This window comes from Protopterus annectens, chromosome 8.part0 (genome assembly GCF_019279795.1).
Source record: "Protopterus annectens isolate FY-2018-M chromosome 8.part0, PAN1.0, whole genome shotgun sequence".
Taxonomy (NCBI): domain Eukaryota; kingdom Metazoa; phylum Chordata; order Ceratodontiformes; family Protopteridae; genus Protopterus; species Protopterus annectens.
In genome coordinates, this window is record NC_056741.1 from 818,159,911 (window position 1) to 818,186,900 (window position 26,990).

Consider the following 26,990-nt stretch of genomic DNA (forward strand, 5'->3'; position numbering starts at 1 on the left):
TAGCCACAGTATAAGTTTTTTCTAAACCTTCTTATTCAGCAGTTTTATAGGGGGAAATGTAGCTCCCATTGCCATACCATACAATACTATACTTCTGTAAATACTGTCTGTTGTAAAAAATATATATTAAAAAAATTCCATCAGATGTAAACATTTAATTACATGTGAATCCAAGAACAAGGTTTGTCTGCATATGATTACATTTGTTTACTTCCAGGGAAATACATCTGCAAGACTTGTTCATAGCTGATAACTTTATTAGAATTTGTAATAGTACAAAAAATGTTATCCTGTCTTTGTTTACAGATTTTTATGTTATTGTGCTAATTCATGCAGTTTTTAATGAGGCACCATTTTTAAGAAATAATATCAGACTAAACTAAATGCTGCAAAAATATATCAACACCATAACTAGTGCTTTAATTAAAGAAGTCAGTTAATTGTACTACTGGATGAAAAATAGAGTCCATGAGATTTTAATGTAGTTGTTTAAGCTCATAAAAGCTGCCATTGTTGGTTTTAATGACATTATCTTTTGAATTTCAACTCTGCACCTTTGTCCAACAGCAGAGAATCAGAGATAATGCAAAAAAAATGAGGCACAAATGTTAAATATTACTCTAATTCACTTTGATAGTTAATAGCACATCAGGCTTTATATCAGTATGTATTTTCCAAAGAATAAGACATATGAATTTTTATGGTCTAGCATTATGTACTAACTGTAATTCTTACTAATATAAGGTAAAATCAGGGACAGTTGTCAACAGGACCAAGAGTTTGCACTAAAACCATTTGAATAGATTAGAACTCAACAGATGATATTTTCTTTAATAGGCAAGTCATAAAGGGAAGTTATTTTCATGCAAAATGTATAAAAATTACAGTGCAATTTCCTTTACATTACAAAGTTTCTTAAGCAATGAGTGCTAATCCATTGGGCTTCATCAGACATAAGGAATCTAACAATAAAATGACCATGTAGTTTTACAGTGATTCCAACAATAAAATGGCCATGTAGTTTTAAAAATGCCATGATTTAAATTATATTTCAATATCACACATTAAATTAATTACATTTCAGGATAATAGCCAGATACTACCTTATATGTTTACAGAATGTAATTTAATTTTAAGATATACGATACTGTTTCATTCTTCTGTCAAATGTCAAAATAACTATGAATATTCCATCTTACTTATAATGTTTTATAACATCACTGAGTAACTGTATTAGATGGTAATATACATTATTTTGGACTAATGCTAAAATATATCTAATTTATGGTAATTTAAATTGTATCATATTCTGTTTTTATTATATATCTATTCATGCCTGGTGTCTTTGTTGCTGATTCTATTAAATGTATTGTTTTTGCCACTGTCTGACACAGTAGTTTGAAATATTAATGATTGTATTAAATGAGCATTTTAAAACCTATATACCTTTTAACAATCACTAGGTAACCAATCCTCAAAGGTGTGTGATACTTAAAAACTTTGTGGTGGGAGAAGCTGTCTGGTATAATATTTTAAATTAAAACTTTTTTCTTCCATAAACATATATTTATAATGTTCCCCCTGTAATTTAATTTGTACTTTACTTTACATTTTTGGGACCTCAGTAGAAAGCTGACCATTAGACATGCCCCATGATCCCCCTTTCTCACTGGCACACAATTCTAGCCTGCTCCCCTGAATTAGGACTTCTTATTGGGAGGAAGAAATTCTGGAGCAGAGAACTTACATTCCATGAACCAAGCACAGAAATAGGGTAGGGTGAGTGTGGTATCATTCTTGGTGAACACTAAGCTTTTTTTGTATGCTGGGCCTAGAAACATCTCCTTGTTGGTCAGTAATTGCCACTATGTTAAGCCCATGAGAGATGCCTACGTAGGGTCATTTGCAGTACTCAGCTGGAATGCAGACAAGTCTTAGCTCAGATGGTGCTTGTGTCTCTCTGTATAACAGCACACTTCTGGGCCTCCTCCCACATGGTAGTTCTGCAGTGTGACTTCGCTAACTCCCTCCCTTGGTAAGGTAAGCTAGCAGCTCTTCTTGTTCCCTCTCCTCCCCTCCCCTGCTGGATTATCAAGTACTTAAGCTGCTTTTCAAATACAAGCATTTTAGTCTGCATTCTGGTCTTCATCCCTCTGTGTCATAGACCTGCTTATCTTTCATTAAATGATGGCATATTGTACATGTAGTAGTATAGGTTTTCAAGATATATAATTTAAAATCCTTTGGTCATCTATGTTACAGTTTTATTTTTTTAGGGTTACATCTTGTATGTGTGTTCATTCCAGACAGAGTCTTATTTTTATTTCCTACTTTCCCTTTATTTTGTAACATGTTTAACAGATCTAGCATTGTGTAAATTAAATATAATTGTTTTTTTAGACTTTTTTTACTTTACTGCTTGATGATCATTAACCTACTTCAGATCGCCTTGGCCCATTTGTTCCTATCGGTTACCGAATGTCTGTGATCTACTACAATCAAATTGAAGTACCATACACCATCAGCCTCCTCTTGGAGTTAAGTGCCCACTAGTGGCTTGCTGTGCCCACCAAACTGAACATTTTTCATGGCAACCCAAGGACTCACAGAGGAAGGCCAGTATTACTATTGACCTTCTCCTGTAACTCATGTCCACTCAGTGGCTTGCCCCTCCTTTATTACCACCACCACCATGCCCCCACCTAGCTTAGAAAGCTTGCAGTGGAATCATCATTTGTACAGATAGCAGGTCATTTCTAAAGCTGTGACCCCTTTCCCATTAGTGGCTGACATGGACACTCATGGCAGCATAAGAGCCTCCATGCTTATGCCTGTACATGCATGTTTCCATGCACACATGCAGACAGAGTTGCCATCAGCAGTTTTGGAAATGCAAACCTATGCCTCCAGTTTTGGGCTATATTTCTCCTGCCTGTAAGACTCTTGTAGGTGGTTGACCGTCCATTGGATTATCATTCCCTCCCTGAGATGGGTGAGTTGGCATTAACCACTCAAGCCCACACCTCTCTACACAGCTCCTTTAGTTCCTGAGATGTTACTCAAACTTTGGGTCATCTGAGCTGAAGTCAGGGCTTTATATCTGTACATCACAATGATGTCCTTCCATATCACTTTTGCAGTATTCTTTACCAAAGGGATTTCATGCCAAGGGTAGCCCAATGTCTGACCAGTATATCAAAGTCTTCAGCTCTTGTAGGTGCTGTATGTCACATGTATGCTCCCCCTCATGTCATAGGGTATAAAGGTGACATACAGATGCAGATGCTCAGAACTTTTTTGCTGCCAGTCCAAAAGCCATTTTTGGATGATGGCCTAAATACCCTTCTGCTGTGCTGGTTACCAAGCTGTGTTTACAGTTAAGTGCCCCATTAGCGTTTCTTCTCTTTCTCTTATTTTTGTGGTTATTCTGTTCATGTCATTCAGAAAGGGAAAATGTTAGTGTGGGAGGCAGATTCCCCATAAAGACTGCAATGACCAGTGTTTCTTCTGTTTGTGTGATTCCCACGATCAAACACAGTGCTCTGTCTGCCATGCGTTTGTGCTTAAGACCCTTTGTAGCCATCACTCCTCCTTGTGCATCTACCTCCCATCCTGAAAGCCAGCTGTCAGCCAAGAAGGCCAAAAATGTTAGGTCTGATCCAGGTTTTGTCCAGCTTCCCCCAGACATCTCTCTCGAGGTTGGTGAGTGCCCAGAGCACCATTAAGTGGTTGCTTCAGATTCTTCTGCCCCAACCCCGTTAGAAGCTGGTATGGATCCAGCTTCTCATATGTCCTCATAGACTTTTCAGATGTCTGTGCCTGACATTGAGGGGGAAACTTGGCTGATTATTTCTGATGGACCAAGGGGGATTCCTGAGATCTTAGTTAGGGAGGAGATTCCTACAACCATTATTGAGTCTCTCCAGGGATCTGACTCTTTGAGGGTGTTTTGTGCGGTTGTCCCACAGAATAAGAAACAAAAAGCAATGAATATTTCCCCTGTTGTTAAGGATTCCTGGTGTGAATGGCAGGATTTTATTCAGGGTCTTTTTAATGCTTTAATAGCCTTGAAGCTTCCCCAAGGGGTCTCTATGCCTGCTATTCCCTGGTCTTCTACTCCATACAAGAGTCCTAGGGAATTGGATTCCTCGGATGAGGACCTGGACTTAGCGAAGAATCTTTGGCTTACTCTTTCCAAATCTCTTCCTCCTTGAACTACGGTTCAGAGGAGGAGGAGGACTCTATTAATCCAGACTCCCCATGGAGGAACTTTCTTTTGGGGATAGCATTGCCCATATGATGGATTATTTTAAGGGGGATTGTTCTTAAGTCTCTTAGAGTCAGAAAAGATATTATGAGCTCCAACAGATGGAGTCTCCTAAGCCATCAACTGTTCCTTCTGTTCTGGCTGGCCTCCTCGATACTTTCTCAGCAGCTTCTGTAGCCTCTGGTTCTCAGCCCCCTGCATCAAAGAAACTAGATAGATTCTATAAAGTGCCTGAGAAGTGCAAATTTCTTTATAAATGCTCTTCTGCTGACCCTTCTAGACTGTCATTCTTCTCTGATAAGTCATCCAAGTTGTTGTCCTTGACCAAGCTGTTGCCTTCTGATAACAATAGTTGGACATTTGGAAGGCTGGGCAAAAAACATTACACTGCTGTCACTTTATCTTTTAGGGCCATTAACTACCAGACTGACATGACCAAATATATTTTGGCCTTCCCTTCCCAGGTTTCTAAGGTGGTTTCTTACCTTCTGGAGTCTGAGAGGAAGACTTTGCCCCTTTCCCTGCTGATCTTTACTTCTTAAGTTGTCTACCACTCAATCCAATGCAGCTATGATGCAACTGATGCCTCTTTCAGGGCCACTGCCTTTGGTTCAGTTATAAAACATTATTCTTACCTTCGTCTTCAGGCTTTGCCTGGTGACATTAAGGCCAAATTTTTGGATGCTCCTTTAGATAATAAAAATACATTTGAGTCTGCTGCAGTTAAACTCTTTAAGTCTCTCCAGGACAAGGGTAAAGCCTTGCAGGAGCTGAAACATATTTTTGTTTCTCCTATTCCCAAATTTCAGAGGAATTATCCTTGTAAGTCTGCTTTTGTTCATAGGCAATCTCGCCCTCCTCCTAAGGGCAAGAAGAGTTCTAGGCTTGTGCCTCCTGCTAAGTCTTCTCAGACCCCTGCCTCCCAGAAAGCTGCCTTCCTGGATAAGCCAGGTTTTATTTGACAGTTTGCTTCCTTCTGCCCTTGGTCAGATTCCCTTGTCCCTCCATCTGTCCCTGTCTCTTCAAAATTGGCTACAGATCACTTCAGACTTGCGTGTTCTGTCCATTATCTGTGCAATAATGTGCCATTATCAGTGCATATTCACTAGAAGTATAATTGGAAGAAATGCTTGGGGAAAGGAGCTGTATGTCAAGTATGATTGGGTAGTGGAATGTGTCCCATAACCAATAGTTATATTATGTATCTTATTACTGAATTCAGCACGATGATTTACAGCAAGATTGGTTGGATTTATTGTGCTGTCTATTGGTTATTTAGTGCTTTCTTTTAACCAACAGTGGTGGGAATTTATGATAAGTATGACTGGAGGATATGTTTTGCCTTAATCAATTACAATCTCTTGCAGGATTCTGACTTATTTGCATCCACAACCTGATTGGTTTAAGGGTTTTTTTAAGGTTTTATGCAATCTCTATGTATTTAAGACTTGAGAAAGGGTTTCACCTGCAAGTGCTTGTCTTATTTCTTTATTTTAGTATCTGTTGTTTTATTAAAGTTTTTACATTCTAGCTGTGCTCTGCATCCTTATTTTTCATTGCTGGATTTGTGTCTTTAATGGACGTGAACTTTTTCCACCAGCATTTTTGTTTGTTTTTCTACTTACCTTCTCTCACTTTTGTGAGCATGGTTGAGGGTATGAGTATCGAGTTGGACTAAAATCCGTATGTGCTCAGTTCTACTGCTTTACTGGACTATAATGATCGATTTGTCAATATGCTTAAAGTGGAAGGGAATCCTTTATTGCTATACAATTTGTCAGTTAGTGAGGAATGATCTGTTCATGTGAATTATGATGTCCAGTCTTTTTGCTCTTTAGTTAAGCAGCTTGAGAATGGTCTTTTTAAACTTAAATGCTGCCAGTACCAACATTTGCACTTGGAAGCCTGCATACATGTGAAGATAATCCCAAGAGGACTGAGAATAATCAAAATGCCAACATATGGATATCTACATTCTGAGCTCTTAGCTAAATGGCAGAAGATCAGTCTTGATACCAACTTTAATTACATGCAACTGTTGATAGATTTTTTTAGACTGAGTGAAGACTGTTTGCTGAATGAAGTCAGTGCTTTATTCCAGTGATCACATGACACTTTTCCATTCAAAGTGTTTTGTTTGGCCCTTACCTTTCACTTTTTGAAAATAAACTTTTGATGCAGAAGTTGAGTTGTGATTTGGCAGACTTTAGGGAAAGGAATGTGTTCTCCTGGCCTAGAGTATCTGTGAACACTGTAGGTAAAGAGAGCGCTGATGTGACTGTTAATATACCATAGGCTGCCCAGAGCATGCAGAATGCATCAAAGGCAGATGTTGATATCTGTAATGAGTTAGTTAACAAGGTTACTGGTGGCAGCAAGGCCCCTTCGACAGAAACCATGGCTAATGATTCTCTGTCCTTGGACAGAGATGTACACAGGAATGTTCCACTGAATTCTGGAGCCAATGATTCTAATTCAGTTTTCCCTCGCTTCCACTTCCCATCAAGGACACTTCTGTGAGACCAATGTCTCAGAGCACAGGACAGAAATACCACAAACCAGTCCACTATCAGTTGACAACCCTGTCCATCAAATGTATGTGGGGCTGACCCAAAACTCCTTGATTTGGAATAGTTCTTCACTGCATTTGACTTCTGCACAGTTGTCCCTTTTAGAAACTGGGTTGACTTTCATACCTTCAAAGGTGTCTAATTTCTATGATACTGTGCTCATTTTGAAGTGTTTCACTAGGAATGCAATGCTTAAAATGATACATTCTTCAAGTATGATGTCTGATGTATTTAAAAAACCCAGTACTTTTGTACACCCCCTTACATCCTCTGTTGGAAGCCTTCTCCAAAGTTTGTGAAAATGATTTATTAAAAGAACTTAATAAATCTAGTAAGAGAACAAGGAATTGCTTGACTTTAGACAGGGACCAGTTGTCAGCCCTTACTGAATTACAGAATATGGAGAATTTGACCATACACCCTGCAGATAAAGGTGAAGCAATTGTCCTTATGGACACGGCTCATTATCTTGCTAGAATGTATGAGATGCTTTCTGATACTTCCACATATATTGAGATTACTAGTGGTGAACTGGGAACACTTATTTTTAGGTTATATAATGGCTTACAGGATTGTCTTGCCAGTGAGTGCATCACTAGATATTTTTACAACTATTTGAAGGTGGATGCTCTGGTTGTTCCAGAGTTATATGGTCTCCCCAAGATGCATAAATGTTCAACTAACCTGCTGATTTCAGGGAGATGATGTTTAACTGATGACTGCTTAGTAACTGTTTTAGAATTGTCTCAAATATGATACTCTTTACTATTATCCGATAGATTTATAAAAGTAGTTTGTTAAGTTACCTATCAGTACCCTAAAAGTGATTAACCTTAACTGTGTGTAGGTGCTGACATTTTGTGTTCTCTATGCCATTTACTATTTTAAGGTCTGCTTTTTGTTTTCTAATTCCCTCAGCATTCTCCTTCCTTGTCCCCACCATTCTAGGTTTGAAACCACTTCCTCACAATTGAATTGTTAAAGGTCTACCTACCCGGTGGAAGGACCCCCAGCAAACAAATTCTCCTAACTCATCTATAGACAAGAACTTGCCATCCTACTTAGTAACCCTGTACCCCAGGAGGCAAGAAAGTACGTGTTTTTATTAATTAGCAGTAAAACTGAACACTTGCTTATCCCTACTGTTTGTATGTAACTATACAACCTAGCCAAACCACCTAGCAGCCATACTCCCTTCCACACCACTTCCTATTCTTACTCTTTCACTCTCCTTGATTTATCTCTCGCTTCTAGTTACTTTGTGTCCTCATTTTGTCTAGTCTCCTGCACCTTCCTACCTCCAGGATCCTTCGCAAATCCTATTATCCCCTATATCTACTTGCTCACCTCTACTATAGTATCCCTCTTTGCCCACTAGATGGCGCCCTAAACTAGGACATCTCCTTATACATTCTTCTTCTTTCTCCCTTTATTGCACCTAGATACAGTGTTGCCCCGAGCACTCTAAAGTAGACCTTGCTTTCTCTTTTGGCTATCCTTGTCCTCCTCATATTTTACTTCTACTGCTCACTGCTACTGCACTTCTACTTCCATGCCCTTCCCTGCTTCTCCTCCCCCCTTACCTACTCTTCATACCTGCAGTGCTGAGCAGACAGCAGCTCTCTGATTGTTCTTTGCTGCCTTTAATCGCTTTCTTGTTCTACCCGTTCCGTTCACCCTTCGGGCTCACTCTGCTCCCCTACCCTACCACCAATTCCCACCCACACCCAGTGGTCCTAACCTTATACTTCTGTAGCCACACCCCTTACCTTCCCCTACCAATCAATACCTTTTTTACTCAACACTCCCTCCCCTATCTCATGCACACCTTAATTAGTTAATTACCTTAACTTAAGACAAACCCTAACCTCTTTCTAAGTTTGACCTATACTACTGACAATTTCAGCTCATCTATTAAATCCATCTTACCTCATTTCACAGTACTCTAATCCTTCAACCTACTCTACCCCACACTACTCTTTCTCCTTCTCCCTCCTTTTCCCTTACCTACTTCACTCCTCTACCCTTCTTACTCTAACAACTTATATATACCTCCAAATGGACCCAACATATAAATCATTCTACCCATATATACTACTCTTAACTACAATTCTTGCTTCTCTAACAATACCTTACTCATTAACCTCCTTTGAACATTTTTCCCTTCATGAACATCTCCACCCCCTCCAGGGAACTCTTTCAATCTCTCTCAATAACTCTCTCAACCATATTAATATAACCTCCACATCTATCTATGTACTTCCTAAGTACCATAGATCTACCCATATTTCTTACATCCTTATAAAAAAAAACACAAATTATTACATCAAAATCCAAAAGTTTATACACTATCCTCAACCACACCCACTACTAGATCGTGACATTCATCCTAACCCAGGCCCCATTACTGATACTACCAAAAAGCCTCTCAACCTACCTACTTTAAATATCTCTATACCACATAGACCATCTAACTCCCACCTGATAGCTCACCTTAACATCCGTAGCATTAACAATAAAATTTCCCACCTACATGCACTCTTAGACATACATTCATTTGATATTTTCTGTATTTCAGAAACATGGCTAAAGCCCTCTACTCTTGACCAGGAAATCACACCTCCAGGATATAACATCCTGAGATGTGACCGCAAAACCAAAAAGGGTGGCAAAGTAGCTATTTTGTATAAATCGGAACTCCAACTTTCACCGTTCAATTTGCTTCTTCCCTCAGTTCCCAACTCAGAAACCCTCACTGCAAAACTACAAATCAGTAACTCCAAATCTATCTATCTAATTTGCACTTATCTCCCCCCTGGAAATAACATCAATACTCTTGAAAACATACTTAGCTACCTCTCTTCCCACCTACCTCAAGAAACCATTGTCTTAGGTGACTTTAACATAGACTGGACAACCTGTAATTCTCTCAATCCTACCAACCGTATAAATCTTCATGGATTCACACAAATAATGACCACTCCCACTAGAATCCATAAACCAAACAACAAAGAAACCATCCTAGACTGGATCCTTCTTAACAGTCATCTTGATTCTTATAAACCAGGGACACTCCCGGATGATATCAGTGACCACATGCTAACTTATATAATCAAACAAAAAACTTATAGCCCCAACACAAATATCTTTAAAACTTCCCGCTCCAAAAAATACTTTAACGCAGAGAGCTTCCAAAACGAACTCAAAGCATGTGACTGGTCACCTATGCTTCATCTTGAACTTGATGGAACAGTAATCTACTTTAATACTAGATTTCTCCAAATACTAGACTACCATGCCCCCTATTGTTCTTCCCGCATAAGAACCAAAACTGCCCCCTGGCTCACAAAGGCAACTAGGCAAAAGATCCTTCTCAGAAATAAAATATGGGCCAAGTGGAGAACCTCCAGAAATCCAACAGATCACCTCTACTTTAAACAGTTAAGAAATGCCACCAAGAAGGACATTCTCAAAGACAAAAAAGACTATTACCTCCACCTACAACAAACCCACCAACAACATCCTCAAAAATTCTGGTCTGGCATAAACAAACTTCTTCAACCAGGACCCTTTAAAACTCCTGACCCTACAGGTTTCAACCACAATAACTCTAACCAGATTCCTGATGCCTTTAACAACTATTTTACTGAAGCCATTCTATCCCTAGCTAACACATTACCATCCACCTCTACTCTCCCATTAAAAACACCTAATATCCCTTCATCCACCTTCCATATACATCCTGTACCTACATCCCTCATTTGTAGCCTCCTTCAGAAGCTCAAACCATGCACCCCTTCTGCAGACTGTCTTCCAGCTGAATACCTGCAAATTGCAGCTAAAGCCATAGCCTACTCCATCTCCATACTTATAAATAGAACAATTTCAGAAAGCAAAATCCCTTCTCTTTGGAAGAGCTCCCATATAATTCCTTTACACAAAGATGGCTCATCAACTGAGCTCTCCAACTATAGGCCTGTTGCCTTACTCTCTCCATTGGCTAAAATAATGGAGAAATGTATATACAGGCAACTGCTTGACCACCTACTACAAAATAATCTACTTGCAGATTGCCAACATGGTTTTAGGCCTTACCATAGCACAACAACTGCCCCGCTATCCTTCTCTGATTCTATAAACAAAAATCGTAACAATAACACCTTTTCCTCTGCTCTATTTATTGATCTTTCTAAAGCTTTTGATATGGTGAACCATCCCATACTTACTGACATTCTAAAAGCCCAGTCACTAGACCCACAAGCATTATAATGGTTTAAATCCTATTTAGAAAATAGACAGCAAGCAGTTCTCTGGAATAATAATATTTCTTCATCCCTCCCTGTAAACATCGGAGTACCACAAGGTTCTATTTTAGGACCGCTTCTATTTTCTTTGTTTATTAATGATCTACATACTAGTATTTCTCAAGCCACCTGCATACAGTATGCAGATGACTCCACCTTAATTTGCTCAGACAAGTCCATAACCTCTCTCCAATGCCTCACCCAAACAGTATTTAACAGTGTTGAAAATTGGTTCACAAAAAACTGCTTTCTTCTCAACCCCAAAAAAACAAAATTATTGCTGTTTTCTCCTACTCACAAGTCACCTCAACTGCACTTCACATTAACCTCTAACAATGGAACTATCATATCCCCTGATACTACAACCCGTCTTCTAGGTGTTACAATAGACAACAACCTTAGCTACAATGACCATATTAATTCCACTATAAAGACTGTAAACAAAAAACTAGGGGCCTTATACAGAATCAAATCCTTCCTTACCCCTGCAGCCAGAATCACTATAGCCCAAACCCACCTAATCTCCACTCTGTTCTATGCCTCTGCTATCTATACTAATCTCTCTAAAGCCAACCTTACCAAACTCTCCACCAGTTATAATAATATAGCCAGATTTGCCACAGGTACCCCATTTTTGAACTCATCATTGTCACAACCTGAAACAGCTGGAATGGCTAGAACTACAGAACCAATTACTTTTTCAACAACTTGTTATCATCCAAAAGATCCTCTACTACCCCAACAATACCCCAATCCTCACTAATCTCATTTCCCCTTTCAAAAATCTTGCAATTCTACGCTCATCAAATAAACTTCAAATCTCTTCCATTAAATCCAACAACAAAGCTGGGGACTCACTCTTTTCTAACACCATAGGAAAGAGCTGGAACCATCTTCCTTCTGAACTTTCCAAACTTACTTCTACTGTACTTTATAAGAAGCATCTTAAAGAATATCTTAAATCCCACTGGCTTTGTCCCTGCTCCAACCCTGACTGATATCTCTTGCCCCCTCCTGCTCTTTCTCAAAAAAAAAATATATATATATTTTTTTCTTTAGATTATCTATCTTCTGTTTAATTTTTGTTTTTCTCATGGTATTTGCTTCTAGCCTAGACTTGCTAAATAACTCTGTATAACTCTATCTTTTAATGTTAACATTGTACCAAATTTCATTTTAATTATACTTTATTGTATATCTTTGTTCATTGTTGCTGCTTGGAGCTTTTCTCCCCGGCCTCTACTGAAAATGGACATGTATCCAGTTAGACTAGCCCGGTCAACAAATGTAAAATAAAATAAAATAAATAAATAAAAATATGTGGAGAAGATGATTAGACTTGTTTTATACAGAATTTCCTTAGCATTGAAAGACACTAAACAGTTCTTGCTATCTTTGTCTGAGTGTGTTAGGAATTTGCCTGATCTCAGTGATATTTTGTTAGTGATTTTGGATGTTAGATCCCTGTTTACAGTGATCCCCAACAATGTTGGAATTGGGTTAACTAAACAATGCCTTGTTGATAATACTAATTATACAATAGAGAAGGTCAATCAGATATATATTTTTATTCAACTTGTGTTAAACAATAATGTATTTTTATGTGATAAAAAATATTATCTTTAGAGGTTGGGTTTGCGATGGCTACCTCATGTGCCAACAGCTATACTAATGCTGTAATGGCACAATGGCAGAGTACCAAAGTTTTGAGCAACGAGTTTCATCAGTCTATTCTTTATTATAAATGGTTTGCTGATGATATTTTTCTTTTATGGTCTGGGTCAGATTTTAACCTTTTGAGGTTTGTGGCTGTTTCGACTACATCCACTAGTTTTTTGTTTTTTACAGTGAAGTATTCTAGAATAGATTTCCTTGATGTCCATATTTATAGAACTATTGAAGGTTCCTTACCCTCGGATTTGTATAGGAAATCTTGTAGGAAGAATCATATTCTTAATAGAAGAGTATGCATCTGAGGCATATTTTAGGAACATTGTGAAAGGCCAGGGAATGAGGATTTCCAGACTAGTATGTGATGATATTAAGTATGATCAGCAACTGCTCTAGTTTAGGGGTAAGTTGAAATCTAGAGGCTGTACCGATGATGCGATTTGTTGCTCTCTAACATCTGGGAGCATAGATAGGATGGGTTGTGCCAAACCATATTTTCATGAGTTGCATCCTTCCCCAGCAAGGAATAGTTGTTTAACTGATTCATAGGTTCATAGGTTGGTACTAGGCTATCAGCCCTAGGGCCTATACAAGCCTAGCCATAACAATTCCCTGGCTATTTCTTCTCACACTGTTTACTTCCCTGGACCCCTGTCTAGCAGGGTGACTGATGTGATCCCCGGGGTGAATTTGCTTTCTCCCTTCCAATCATCAAGGTTCCTTTTGAAGAGGGCCAAAGAGGCACTCTGCTTGACATGTAGGTGGCAATCTATTCCAGAGTCTGGGGAGTCTCTGGGTCAGGAACCTATCCCTCCAGCATGTTTTGTTTATTGTGATGACAAGGTGTAGATCCCTGGAGCATGTGGCTCTGAGGGATTGGGATTTCTTTAAGTGTAGCATGTCCAACAGCTCTGGGTTTGACATGGCCTTGTATGTTAAGCAGAGATCGCCTCTAAGTAGACGATATGCGACAGAGTATAGCTGGAGTTTTTTTAAGGCAGTCAGCGTAGGGCATCTGCTTTAGGCCTGTGATTCTTTTAGTGAGGTATTTCTGCGGCCTTTCCAGTTGTTGCAGATGTCTTGAGAGGTACATACCAAATGGGGTGTTGTATTCTATAATGGGTCTAATGAGGGATGAGTACAGTGCGACTATGACCTCCTTTTTTCTGGATAAAAAGCCCTTAGTGATGAGGTGTGCCACATAGAAGGATTTCCTGACTTTTGTGGCGATGTGGTTATTGAAGGTGAGACCACTGTCCACCTGTGTCCCGAAGTCTCTTATCACACTTTCGGTGTTTAGTGTACTGCTACCTATATGGTAAATCACAGATACATGCTTTTTCCCAAAGGGGATAACTATACATTTCTTGGCATTGAGCTTGAGCCCATGGCTCTGGCACCACGCATCTGTTTCTGTAAGGCCCTTTTCTAGAGTATCCACATCATTTGGGGATTCAGTAATGGCTCCCAGTTTGCAGTCATCTGCGAACTTTGTTAGCCAGAGTCCCTTAGTGTTGGCCTGTACTTCAGAGAAGTAGATGCCAAACAAGAGTGGTCCCAGGACTGAACCCTGAGGTACTCCACTTGTCACTTGTCTGGAGCTGGATTTGGAGTTGGCTACTTTTACAGTGTGGGTTCTGTCAATAAGCCAGTTAGCAACCCATTGGGTGATGTAGGGATTAATGCCCAGCTTAGTAAATTTATCTATGATTCCAGAGTGGGGGATGGTGTCAAAGGCCTTGGCAAGGTCTAGATAGGCTGTGTGGACCACCTTACCCTTGTCCATGGCTCTGGAGACTGATTCAAAGAAGTCAATCAGGTTCAGGAGACAAGATTGGCTCTTCACGAACCCAAACTGGGTGGGGTCCAGTGTTTGAAGGGTGCCAATGTCTTTGTTTATAAGTTTCATAATAATACGCTCCATGGCCTTGCAGATAAGGCTCCTCAGACTGATGGGACGGTAGTTTCCAGGATCCAAGGTGGATCCCCCCTTGTGGAGTGGGATAACTGTAGCTCTGTGCCACTCAGTAGGCACGAAACCTGAGGTGAGGCTATGATTAAACATGACACTTAGGTGAGGTGCCAGTTCATATTGTAGTTCATGTAGTACACAGCCTGGAATGTCATCTGGTCCCATGGATGCTGTATTCTTAGCTTTGGAGAGTGCGTTTTTTTACCTGTGTGGCCATTATTGCTGGAATTTGGCAATCTTCCAGTATTGAGATGGGCCATTTAGGGGGTGAGAGAGGGGTGAAGTTGGCACTGAATCGATCTGCCAGGATATTGGCAATATCCTTGGGATCAGTATATTTAATGCCATTCTGTTTTAGCTCAGAGCAGATCTGAGCATTGCCATTTAGATTCTTGACATAGTTATAGAATGCCTTGTAGTTGTCTTTGGAATCTTTTGCAATTTTATTTTCATAACTAGCTTTGGAGGATTTTATGAGGGATCTCAGTTTCTTACTGAGGCCAGTAAGGGAGTTTTTGCATCCTGGGATTTTCCTCTTTTCTGCAACAGTTTCTTTCTTTTGTTGTAAAGTTTGTTTACGGCAGGGGACCACCAGATTGGCTTCCTTTTTTTGGATTAGAGCATCTTGGTTCTATTTGGGATAGCATGATTCATGCATGAGTGGATGTGCTCATACAGTGCCTTAGTGTAGGATTCAGCAGTTGAACTTTCAGTTCCCGTCTGCATGGGTGTCATGAAGTTTGTCACTTCTGACTTGAGTAGCATGAAGCTGGCTTTGGAGAAGTTTTTTTATGGAGGTTTCCTTACTGGGGGATGGGGGTGGGATGTGGATGTTAAGGGTGATTAGCTTATGGTCAGACCTGACTAACGAGGGGTTGACCATAGGTGTGGAGCATCGATTTCCCATGTTGGTAATGACCAGGTCTAGGATATTGGAGCCCCTGGTGGGACTATGGATTAGTTGATCCAGGGCATTGGAATTTATGAATTCCAAGAACCGTTGGGCAAAGGTGTTGGTACATGAGTAGTTTTCTCAGTTAATGGCAGGGTAAAGTCACCCAGTATTAGGGTGTTTGGTTCTATCTTAATATTTTCCAGTATGTTTAGAAAGGTGTAGTGAGAATCTTGGGGTATGGTGGGGGATCTGTAGCAAGCTACAATTTGGATTGCAGTCTTACCTAGTGTTAGTTGCACCTGGAGAATTTCAGACGCATTGTGTTGGGCAACTAGCCTGGTGGTGTGAATATCCTTGGTGAATATTGACACTCCTCCACCTTTAGTGTTTCGGTCCTGGTTTGGTGGCCGAAAAGTGTGGTAAGAGTTGTAGCCTGGTATTGCAGGGGTGCTCTCTGGAGCCTTGAACCAGGTCTCAGTTACTGCACAGATATCAATGTTCTCCATTTTTAGGAGTGCCTCGAGAGAGTGCATTTTGAGGTTTAGACTTCTAGCATTGAGTAGCATTACCTTCAGATTTTGCATGCTTGTACCTGTTAATTTCCCAGAGGAAAATGAATATATAACAAACATGTAGGTCATGTAACGATTGACCAGAGATTGCTGTTTCTTTATTTTATTTATCTAATGTTATTATTTTGTGTGATGTTATCAGACAACATTGGAATATTTTGTTGGCTGATGAGAAATTGAAGGAGATGGCTGGCTTAGAACCAAGGTTTTCTTTTAGAAATAGCAAATCTCTTAAAAGACTGTTATGCTATAAGAAATCTGGCCAAGCTGCTAATTTACATTCTGATAGACGAGGTACCTTTCAATGTAGGTCATGTAACTATTGTAGATTTATTGACACCAATGCAGATTGTTTCAAGCACCCTTCCCCTGGGAAATTATATTAATTTTCTTTTTATGCAGATTGTTCTAAAGAGAATATAATTTATTTAGCAAGGTGTGTATCATAACGCACGAACCACAACAGAATAAACTAACAAGAGACAAAAATATGTCTCAACTAAGCTTTACGGTACAAGTGAAACTCGACTCAAACAAGAAAGAATTATATTTAATCACACTCCAAGCATATACAAAAACGGTTAAGCGCTTTCATCTGTGTACTACAGACTTCTTCAGAACCATAATACTAACAGCTGATAACCTATTTAAAAACTTTTTGGCGCCATTTTATTCAAGCGCTATACTTCTTAACAATATTTAAAGTGCTACTACTGTTATTATCAAAAAACATCTGTTTATGTTACACACACACATATATATATATATATATATATATATATATATACATATTTGCTATAAATACTTTAAAATCATTTTATACATAAGGATATTGTTAATCCCCCATTTAGACCAATTATTTCTGGGAGTAGATCAAAAACATTTAACATAGGGATAGTTAGTGACAGGTGGGTTAAACACATATATGAGAACACGTCACATTTAATTAAAGATTCTTGGATGTTTCTATCTCAATTAACTCCTAGTAGGTGGAAAAGGAGTTTGATATTTATAACCATTGATGTTATAGACCTCTTTTCATGTATACCAAGACACGAAGGATTGGATTATTTTTGTGATAGTCTAAGAAGATACTCAAATTTAAGTTGGGACCGTATCAGTTTAATTACTGATATGATGGGCTTAGTACTTGAGCATAACTATATATATTTCGAAGGCGAGTTTTATAAACAGACAAGGAGGATAGCCATGGGCGCCTCCTGTGCACCTATTTTCGCCAATTTAGTTATGCTCCAATGGGAAAATAAATACCTTTTCACTAGCATGTATTACCAATATGTAGTATACTACACAAGATTCTGGATGATATGTTTTTGTTGTGGGATGGACCCATAGAACTTATTGATAAGTTTGTAGATTATCTCAATATGACAAGTACCTTTTTGAAATTTACATATAATATTAATACAGAAGGTATAGCATATCTCGATACATATATTAAACATATGGATACAGGTTTTCAATCTGAATTATTTAGAAAGGAAACATTTTCTAATGGTTATCTAGATTATACAAGCAATCATCCTAAACACATCTTAAGAAACATCTTTAAGGGACAATGTATAAGGATAGCAAGGATGACGTCAGATTACGACACAATGGTTAGAGAAATCAATAATATAAGAAATGTTTGTTAATAGGGGTTACCCCTTAACATTATTAGATGATGTATCGACATATATTATTACTGAATGGGGCATCAAATATACCCCTATTCTAGGAGTTGGTACAGAAAAAATTATTAGGAAGAACAAATTTAGCGATGAATTTAATAGAGTATGTGTATTGACCTTTACACCTTATGTTAATTATGTTAGAGAAATTCTGGAAAAATATTGGAATAAATTAGTAGGAGATGAAGAAGCTAAGGGTGTAGTAGGCATAAAACCTTGTATATAAAATGGGTAGAAATATAAAAAGTTTATTGAATGGTTTGAATCCTCAGAAAATGTCCATAAATACCCACACTAAGAAATGTGGGTCTTGTAAACAGTGTTGTTTAATAAATGAAGCAACTTGTTGTAGATTAAATGATGTCAATAGTACTTATATAAAGTTTAAAAAGGGAAATTGTAATAGTAGGAACATAGTTTACCTTGCTAAATGTACAGTATGTACTGCTTTCTACATAGGGAAAACAGAAAGACAGTTTAGAAAGCGTATATATGAACATAGATATAAGATTAAGGTTAAAGATACCAAAAATGCATTGTTCCGACATATCAGAGAAAGGTGATACACATAATTTTATATTTGGCATCATTGATCATGTAAATATATCACCGTGTGGTGGTAATTATAAAGCCCACCTGGGTAGAAAAGAAAGCCAGTGGCAAATGTTGACAAATGCCACAAAATTTCCTGGCATAAATGATTTTATTTCCATAAAACCTTTTTTACAGTTATTATAGCATAATAACATTGTTATTTGATTTGTTATTTTAATTGCATTATTTGCCTTAATTTTAACATTTTAATCATAGTGTATGCACTGGAAGTATAAAATGATTTTAAAGTATGTATAGCAAATATGTATATATATATATATATATATATATATATATATATATATATATATATGTGTAACATAAACAGATGTTTTTTGATAATAACAGTAGTAGGACTTTAAATATTGTTAAGAAGTATAGCGCTTGAATAAAATGGCGCCAAAAAGTTTTTAAATAGGTTATCAGCTGTTAGTATTATGGTTCTGAAGAAGTCTGTAGTACACAGATGAAAGCGCTTAACCGTTTTTGTATATGCTTGGAGTGTGATTAAATATAATTCTTTCTTGTTCAAGTCGAGTTTCAATTGTACCGTAAAGCTTAGTTGAGACATATTTTTGTCTCTTGTTAGTTTATTAAGGTGTGTATCTTGCTATTGCTTTTTTGTGGGGAAGACCAATCAGTCTTTCAGGGAAAGGATATGTGCACATTTGTACGATATTAGAATGCTCAGTCATAGGAATGCACTAGTGAGACATGTTATTAGTCTTGGACCTTCCCACTCTTTTGTATTTTTGGTTCTACAGGTTTGCAACTATGATCATAGGATGGGTGATCTAGAGAACAAAACTGAGTTATGTAAATTGAAGTGGATTATCTCCCTGCAAGGCTATAAAGGTTATGGCTTGAATGAGACAGTACCCCTTAACCCATATTTGAAGGCCTGTCCCCTTCGTAGGTAGTTTTTGTTTTTATCTTTAATGTTTGTTATATATACATTTTTCGTTTCTTTTTGTTCTTAGGTTTTTTGTTCATAGTCTTTTAGATTTGTTTTAGTGGTACACTGAGTTGTACTGCATTAGTTTGTTGCGCTGGCTTTGTTGATTGGTTGTTTTGTAAGTTAGTGTATGTGTTCTTGGTCTTGTTGTGAGTAGTGCTGAGCCTCTGTGGCCATGTTCCACCTTTGGTAGCTGATTAGTGTACATCTGACCAATCCTGATCTAGTTTTACAGATCATCTGGCTGTCAGACTGTTTTTTTTTTTTTTTTTTACTGTGATATGGTTGGTTCTTTATTATTTATGGTTTCCTTAGGTGAGTTGTTTTAGTTCATTTGATTTCTGCTTGAATCTACATTTATTTACCAGTTAGTTTTTGTGCCCTCAGTTTTTTTACAGTGAATTTATTTACTATTACTTGAGGAAGTAGTGCTGCTATGAAGCCCTCCCGCTGTAAGTGTTTGGATGCAAACCTCATTTAACATTAACTGAGTAAGTAATGTGTATCATGAGGTCCTTCAAGCTTGGATTGTTTATGCGTTGTTAAATATTTTGGTATATCCTTTACATAATTTAGTTTGGGTTCATGTTCTAATTCCTTTACACAGATCTGGTTTCACAATTTCTAAGTTCTATATATGTCATACTTGTTTATAGCTGTTTAGCCTTAGTCGATCTGTTTTTAACGATAGGTCAGGAGATGCACTATATTGGTTGCCTGCCTAGAGACTAGTGGCTGTTACATTTACTTTGGCCCATGTGGACTAATGCTTAATTGTTTTTATGCCTCCCTGGTGGGGTTCATGAGATGACAGGTTTGAAGTTGTTGGTTTAATGTCTATTTAAGTATTTAGATGCGAATCCATCCAATCTCATTTGAAAAACTAGTGATTACTATTAGGTTCTTTGAGTATGGATTTTTTCGGTTGTGTGGATTTTTTCTCTTGTGTGGATTTTGTTGTTTTTATTGATTAATGTGTTATTTATTCTTATTTTTATGAAGTTCTCCTTATTGGGTACGTAGTGGTGTTTTTATTTATGCTTTATGACATGTGCCCAGTCTCTGTTGAAGTATTTGGACATGAACCCGTTTCATATTAATTAAGGTAGAAATCACTGGTATAATGCCTTCTGATCATGGATTTTCTGTCTATATATTTTTTGTTTACTACCATGCTGTTTATTTTTATGTAATTTTTCGGTACGGGGTGTAGTAGTTTCATGTAGTCTATCTTTAATACTAAATGTTTAGTGCAATGTCACATTGGTCTGTGTTTTTTATTCTGACATCATTGAGTGTGATTGGATGTATCTGTTGCATTTTTCATTGATTGTCTTGTAGTTTTATTCAACCAATGGTAATGCAAATCCACTAGAAGTATGATTCGAGGAAATGCTTGGGGAAAGGAGCTGTATGTCTAGTATGATTGGGTAGTGGATTGTGTCCCATAACCAATAGTTATATTATACATGTATATTATTCAGGAATTCAGCATGCTGATTTACAGTTTGATTGGATGGATTTATTATGTTGTCTATTGGTCATTTAGTGCTTTCCTTTAACCAACAGTGGTGACAATTTATGATAAGTATGACCTTAACCAGTTATGATCTTTTGCAGGATTTTGACTTATTTGCATCCACAACCTGATTGGTTTAAGGGTTCTCCTTAAAGTGCTTGTCTTATTTCTTTATTTTAGTGTCTGTTTGTTGTTTTGTTAAAGTTTTTACATTCTAGCTGTGCTCTGCATCCTTATTTTTTGTTGCTGGATTTGTGCCTTTATAGACATGAACTTTTTCCACCGGCATTTTTGTTTGTTTTTCTATATAACCTTATTTGTCATGAACTTTCCACTTCCTAGTCTAACATCTTTAAGTATATACAGTTTTCAAGCTTTTCCTCATTTCTGCTATGTTTTTATGTGTGTGCATAAGTTTGTCATCCTGGATTAGCAGTCTAATGCACACCCTAGATAATTAACTCTATGATGAGATTTCTTGAGCAATCTTTGTCCTCTTCTTTTAGGGTGTATTACTGGTGTACTCTTTTCCGTTTTCTTTTTGGCGTGATCTATGTGTAGTATTTCAAAAGGTGACAGAGTGGGATGAAAGAAAGAGAGAAAGAAAAGGAGAAGAAGAGATTTTTTTGCTTTGTTAATTTGGCCTGAACTAGCTACATTAATGAATTCTGCAGGTAATTATTTATCATAATCTTCTTCAAGTAAAGAGAAATTAATCTTTGTACATTACTAATAATCATGTGATTAACTTTATCAAATGGTTATTAGCAATCTACATCCAGTAATGTCTGTACAATTTCCTTCTCATTCTTGGTATTACCTTCTATGACTTAACTTTTTTGTCCACATGACGGGCTCTGAGCCATGACTTGTGTATACTTTTCTATTCATGTCAACTTGCCTGCAGGTAACTAACTTTGCAAGATTAGGAGATTACTGTGAATTTTCATGCATGACAGATTTAACTACTAGCTACATACCTTGTTTTCTCATCTCCTCTTTGACTGCTTCCAACCCTCCTGACTGTTCAATGAAATCATAAATGAGTTTGGAGGTTTCTGCATCTGCAAGTTGTGCATCGCTGATTCCAGCCTTATTGAAGAGTTTCTTGAGGTCAGGATCCAGGTTGTTGACCTGTATTTAATACAGAAAAAAAGTTAATGCACAGTATTCAGCTGGTTATTCTGTTACACTGATGTACTTTATGAATTTTTGAATGATTTTTCATTTTGTATTTGAGCATTTGAGTGTTTATAATGATGTATTTTTGTATTTCAGTGTTGCTGATATTATAAAACTCTTTATATATATGTGTGTGTATGTGTGTGTGTGTGTGTGTGTGTGTGTGTGTGTGTGTGTGTGTGTGTGTGTGTGTGTAGAGAGAAAGAGAGATATAGATTGAAAGAATGATATGCGTATACACTTGCACACACAAATACTTATATGTGGGGGATATTGTGCCTCCCAGCTTCTCCCTCATAGCTCTGATCTCCTGATCTGTAAATATACTAACTCAGTTACATTAAAAAGCAACTCATGTTTTTTCTTTACTGTGAATCATTTCACCTCATTGTCAATATTCATAGTATAACAAAGAATGCCTGCTAAACTAGAACCAAGTCTTTAAGAAATCTCATGTCAGTGATGCATACTTCACAAAACAATGCATAATATATGCATTGGCACACGCACATAATATTTCAAATGGAATTACCTCATCAGTTCATTCTTTAAACATCAAGCTTGGGCTATAGGTTACATCAGCAGATAATAATTTTATTTTTTTAACAACGTGAACTGAAAATGTACTCCATTCAGTCAACATAAAAGTGCAGTCTGAAAAGCAACACAGTTACAAGGAAATAAAACGCTATTTGTCTTAAGTGTTTAGCCCAAAAGTAAATTGGCAATTAAATTAGATAGTACTTTGTTCAGTATGCATTCCACAAAAACATGTAGGCTGATAGCATTTTCTGTGTCTGTGCTTCTGCACTACAATAAATCCCAAAAGATTTTCAGTCTAGTTACAATACTCATGCATATTAGAGACTTCTGTTTTACTACAGAATTTTCACATGCACAGAAGGGTCTTGAATTCCACATCAGAATTCCTAGAATTTGTGAACTTCTCTGCCTCTTCTCACTTTCCATTACACAAAATATGTGGATACCCCAGGTAATCCTTTCTAACCAAGAGATCAAGAACTCTACTTCTTAGCTAGGCAGTGGCCTGAATATTTCTTCTTGCAGCTGGTTTACATTGCCTTCCACCTTACTCCTGTTTTGGCTTTTAAGACACAGTACTGTCTAGGCTCAACAACCTTTACCAAAAAGCTTCTTAAAACTATCTAATACAATTGGATTACCTCAGTTCTTAAAAAAAAAAAAAAAAACTGCTAGAATTAACTAATGAATTTTGGCATAAATGGAAAATCACCTCCAAACAGAAAATTGCAACCTTTTCATCACCCTATATAACCTTTCTAAATCAGCTGTATGAAGATACAAATCCAATGTCCTTGAAGCTAAATATATTTCTTTTTTGGGGAAACTCTAACATATCTGGGAGGAAGTGACAGGATGTAAAATCACTTATAACATCCTTTCTACTGCCACTTTACAGTCAAAAGGCCATCTCTCACCTTCTGACCTCCTCACAGAATTCAGTACACTGCCCAAGCTCTTCCACAGTCTTCCTCCACAGCACTTTTCATCCTCTTCTACTTTAAACTAATTATAGAGAAATTCCTTGAACTTCTTTTAGATGAAAGTCCCATAGAAATTTCCACAGGTTCCAACAACCTAAATCTCTGCTTCATTTACTTCTTCAAAGACTTCCATACAGCATCTCCTTATCCATAATCTCTGTCTAACTAATAGCATCATGCCATACTCAAAATATTTCCCACAGAAAACCTCAGAAACTGTCAGACACTTCCATCCTATATCTATTCTTCCAACTCTTGGAAAAATTCTGGAAAAAGGCCATCTTTTTTCAACTCTCTGGTTCCAAGAATATAACATCCTCTCCCAGAAACAGCACAGTTTTTGGACTGGCTGTAGCATCATGGCCACTCTAGACATTCACTGATGACATCCTGTTGAATATGGACAAAGGCAATATTACTGGAGCCCTCTTTGTTGACCTCACACAAGCCTTTGATCTAGTGGAGCTCTCCCGTCTTCTTCACAGCTTGACTGGCTTAGGTTATCAGTCCTGACTTTTTCTTATGGTTCAAGAACTTATTAGCCAATATACTTTTCACAGTGAAATAAACTGTTCTTTCTCCAGTCAGGCTTCTTAAAGGGTTCCCTCAAGGTCCATACTTACCCCCTGCTGTTCGTGGTCTTCGTAAACAAACTAGCCTATGACTTTCCCCTCCTGTCTCTGATCTTATGTGTCAGTGATATGGTCATTTACAGATATCAGCGTTCCCATTAAGTAATCCAAAACCAACTTCAGCATGACCTAGACACACTTAACAACTACCTAAAAGACCATAAATTTCTTGCCAACCTCAATATAACAAAAATTATATTTTTGTACACAACAAAAACTTGCTAAAGCTGCCTCAATGCTGGATATCAAAGACAAGAACAACACTGTGCTTGAAACTTCTACCTTCAAATATCTTGACATCTGACTAGTCCCGACTGTTAATTTCCAAGCCAGTGCAGATATAAACTAGAAAGAAAATCAACTTCTTATTTTTCTGGGACGAAAAAATCTCCCCCACCTATCCAAACTAGTTATATCTTGTATAGGTAAAGGAGTCCTTTTAACCTAACTTGAGTGTGGACTTCCCATAATGGCAGCTGCCTCCCACAAGACCTTGACAACACGTTCATACAGTTACCAATAAAATATGTTGTTTCACAGTTAACTTTCCCTGTAAGGAACACCACTGTGTCACTCAGACTAAAGCCAGATGGTTACATATAAAGCAGCAAGGTGAACTACTGCAGACTCACTTCTCTTCAAGCCCCTCCATCTTGAAAAATAAACACCTCCGGCACTAAACCTCAACTCTAAAACCTCCTACAATCTAAGAAGCCTCTTACAGACCTTCATCACTCTACAACCCTCAAAAAACAAAACTTTAATACATCAACCATGTATTCTCTGTTCTAGCCTCTAAACTTTGAGAATCTCTACCTCAACATCTAAAAGGCCTTTCCACCTATCTAAAACTGAAGCCACAATTAAAATTATTTTTCCAAAAACAAATCCAGTGCAAGAACTTATAGTCATGTCACAACTTAAATATTCTCTTTAATTCTACTAGGCCAAACTTTACCAGCTTTAGCTCTGTTATCATCCTCTTTTGCTTGGCTTAGAGTGGAAGACATAGCAGCTTCCACTCTTGCTTGTAAATAACTTGTATATACTGTTCAAAGTCTATAGTCTTTCTACTAGTAGATGTTGTACTCAGTATATATTCTGCTTTTGTGTTTCTTAAAAGAAAAGACTACCCTCCCCTGCAGCTTAACATAATTCTTATTTTTCTTTTCTTCCTATAATATGGTTCCATTATTGTTTAGGTAACAGAAACCTGCCTGTGATTTATAAAACTTTCATTGATTTGCCTTAGAATCAAAGGAAGGGAAAGCCCAACCACTTTTTAAAGTTTAAGTTCTCACATCTTTTGACAGAGGAAATTGTCTCCATTGGTATGATATACCACAGACAAAGGAAAATCTGTAGTATTTCCTGTCAGGGACCTCCCACAGTTTTATACAAGCAATATGTCCTGCAGATGTTAGCAGGTCAGCAGCCGTTATAAAAAGGTAGAGCACTCTTGATACTGGGGTAGTAATCAGACATTTAAGTAATCACTTTCAAAAGCCGATGGGCATGCTTTCTTTTCATAGTCACAGAAAACTGGCGAATAGAAAACCAGGAGTGCTTTTATGTACCAGAAATAGATGTAGTTTGATGTCATGGAAATATTAATTGGACCCATCTCTAAGCAGTGTCTCATTTTTGCTTTACTCATGTTGCATATCAGTTTATTTCTGTGATGAATGTGGATTAAAAACATGTTTTTAGCAGACAATTTAGGGAGGTTTCTTCCTAGAATTACTGACAAAAATTATCTGGGCTTTACCTGCAGTCACTAAGCTTTGGCTGTGGTAAGGATAACTCTGCTTCTGTTAGCTAAATTGTACTACCATTACTACTAAGTGGAAATAAAATAGGTACTTGATATAATTTATTAATGTATCACTTGTGACAGTGTCTTGCATACAGAGAGACACAAAGTCATAAAATATCAGAATTTGCAGGCAGAAATGAGAGCAATGTGGAAGAAAGATTCCAAGACAGTCCCAATAGTAATGGGAGCAATTGGTCTTATAAAAAAGAGTATACAATTGTATTTAGATATGTTATCAATACTTGTAACCCCATACGAATTGCAAAAGGGTACATTGTGGGTGCTGCAAAGAGCGCTTCTGGCTGGCATCAAAGATTGAAACAATGCTAATTTCATGAACTTTAATTGTATTTTGACTTTGGAATGGTGTCCATTCCCATCATAGTATTAGAAACCCAAAAAGATTTGGAGAAATTGAAAAAAGCATGAAACTATGAAGACTGGGACAAAAGAAGGCTGACATTTTCACATGGCTGGAGTCTGCAAATGGCAGCTTTGTATACAGCCCAGGGTTGTTTTCTGTGCTAGTAGAATGATCAATTTTCACTTCTAGCTACTTAGGAGAAGGAACCTGGACAGTCTGCTTCCTTCCAACTGTCACCTCCTTCTGGAGTTACTGATTCACTGCTTCTACCAGATTTTTTTGTTTATTTTGGAGTTGCCTATACCTATCTATGTTATTATAATTATAAATCATAGATATGCAGCCCAGATATACAGAAAGCCCACTTATTCTAATTCCTTCCTGCACTTCCAGAGTAGTCACCCATTCCAACAGAAGAAGGCGGTTATTAAAGGGCAACTAGTGAGAGCCGCCAGAA

The 26,990-nt window shown here is 37.7% G+C and overlaps 1 protein-coding gene and 1 long non-coding RNA gene across 2 annotated transcripts in view; one reads left to right on the forward strand and one right to left on the reverse strand.

Moving 5' to 3' along the window:
• Positions 1-26,990, reverse strand: part of WAS (WASP actin nucleation promoting factor) — a 749,592-nt gene that overhangs the window by 142,835 nt on the left and 579,767 nt on the right. The window contains exon 9 of the mRNA XM_044080287.1: positions 21,994-22,147. Coding sequence (XP_043936222.1) covers positions 21,994-22,147 — 154 coding nt within the window. The remainder of the gene's footprint in view (positions 1-21,993; positions 22,148-26,990) is intronic.
• Positions 1-26,990, forward strand: part of LOC122809072 — a 514,410-nt gene that overhangs the window by 55,811 nt on the left and 431,609 nt on the right. The gene's annotated exons all lie outside the window — the stretch shown is intronic.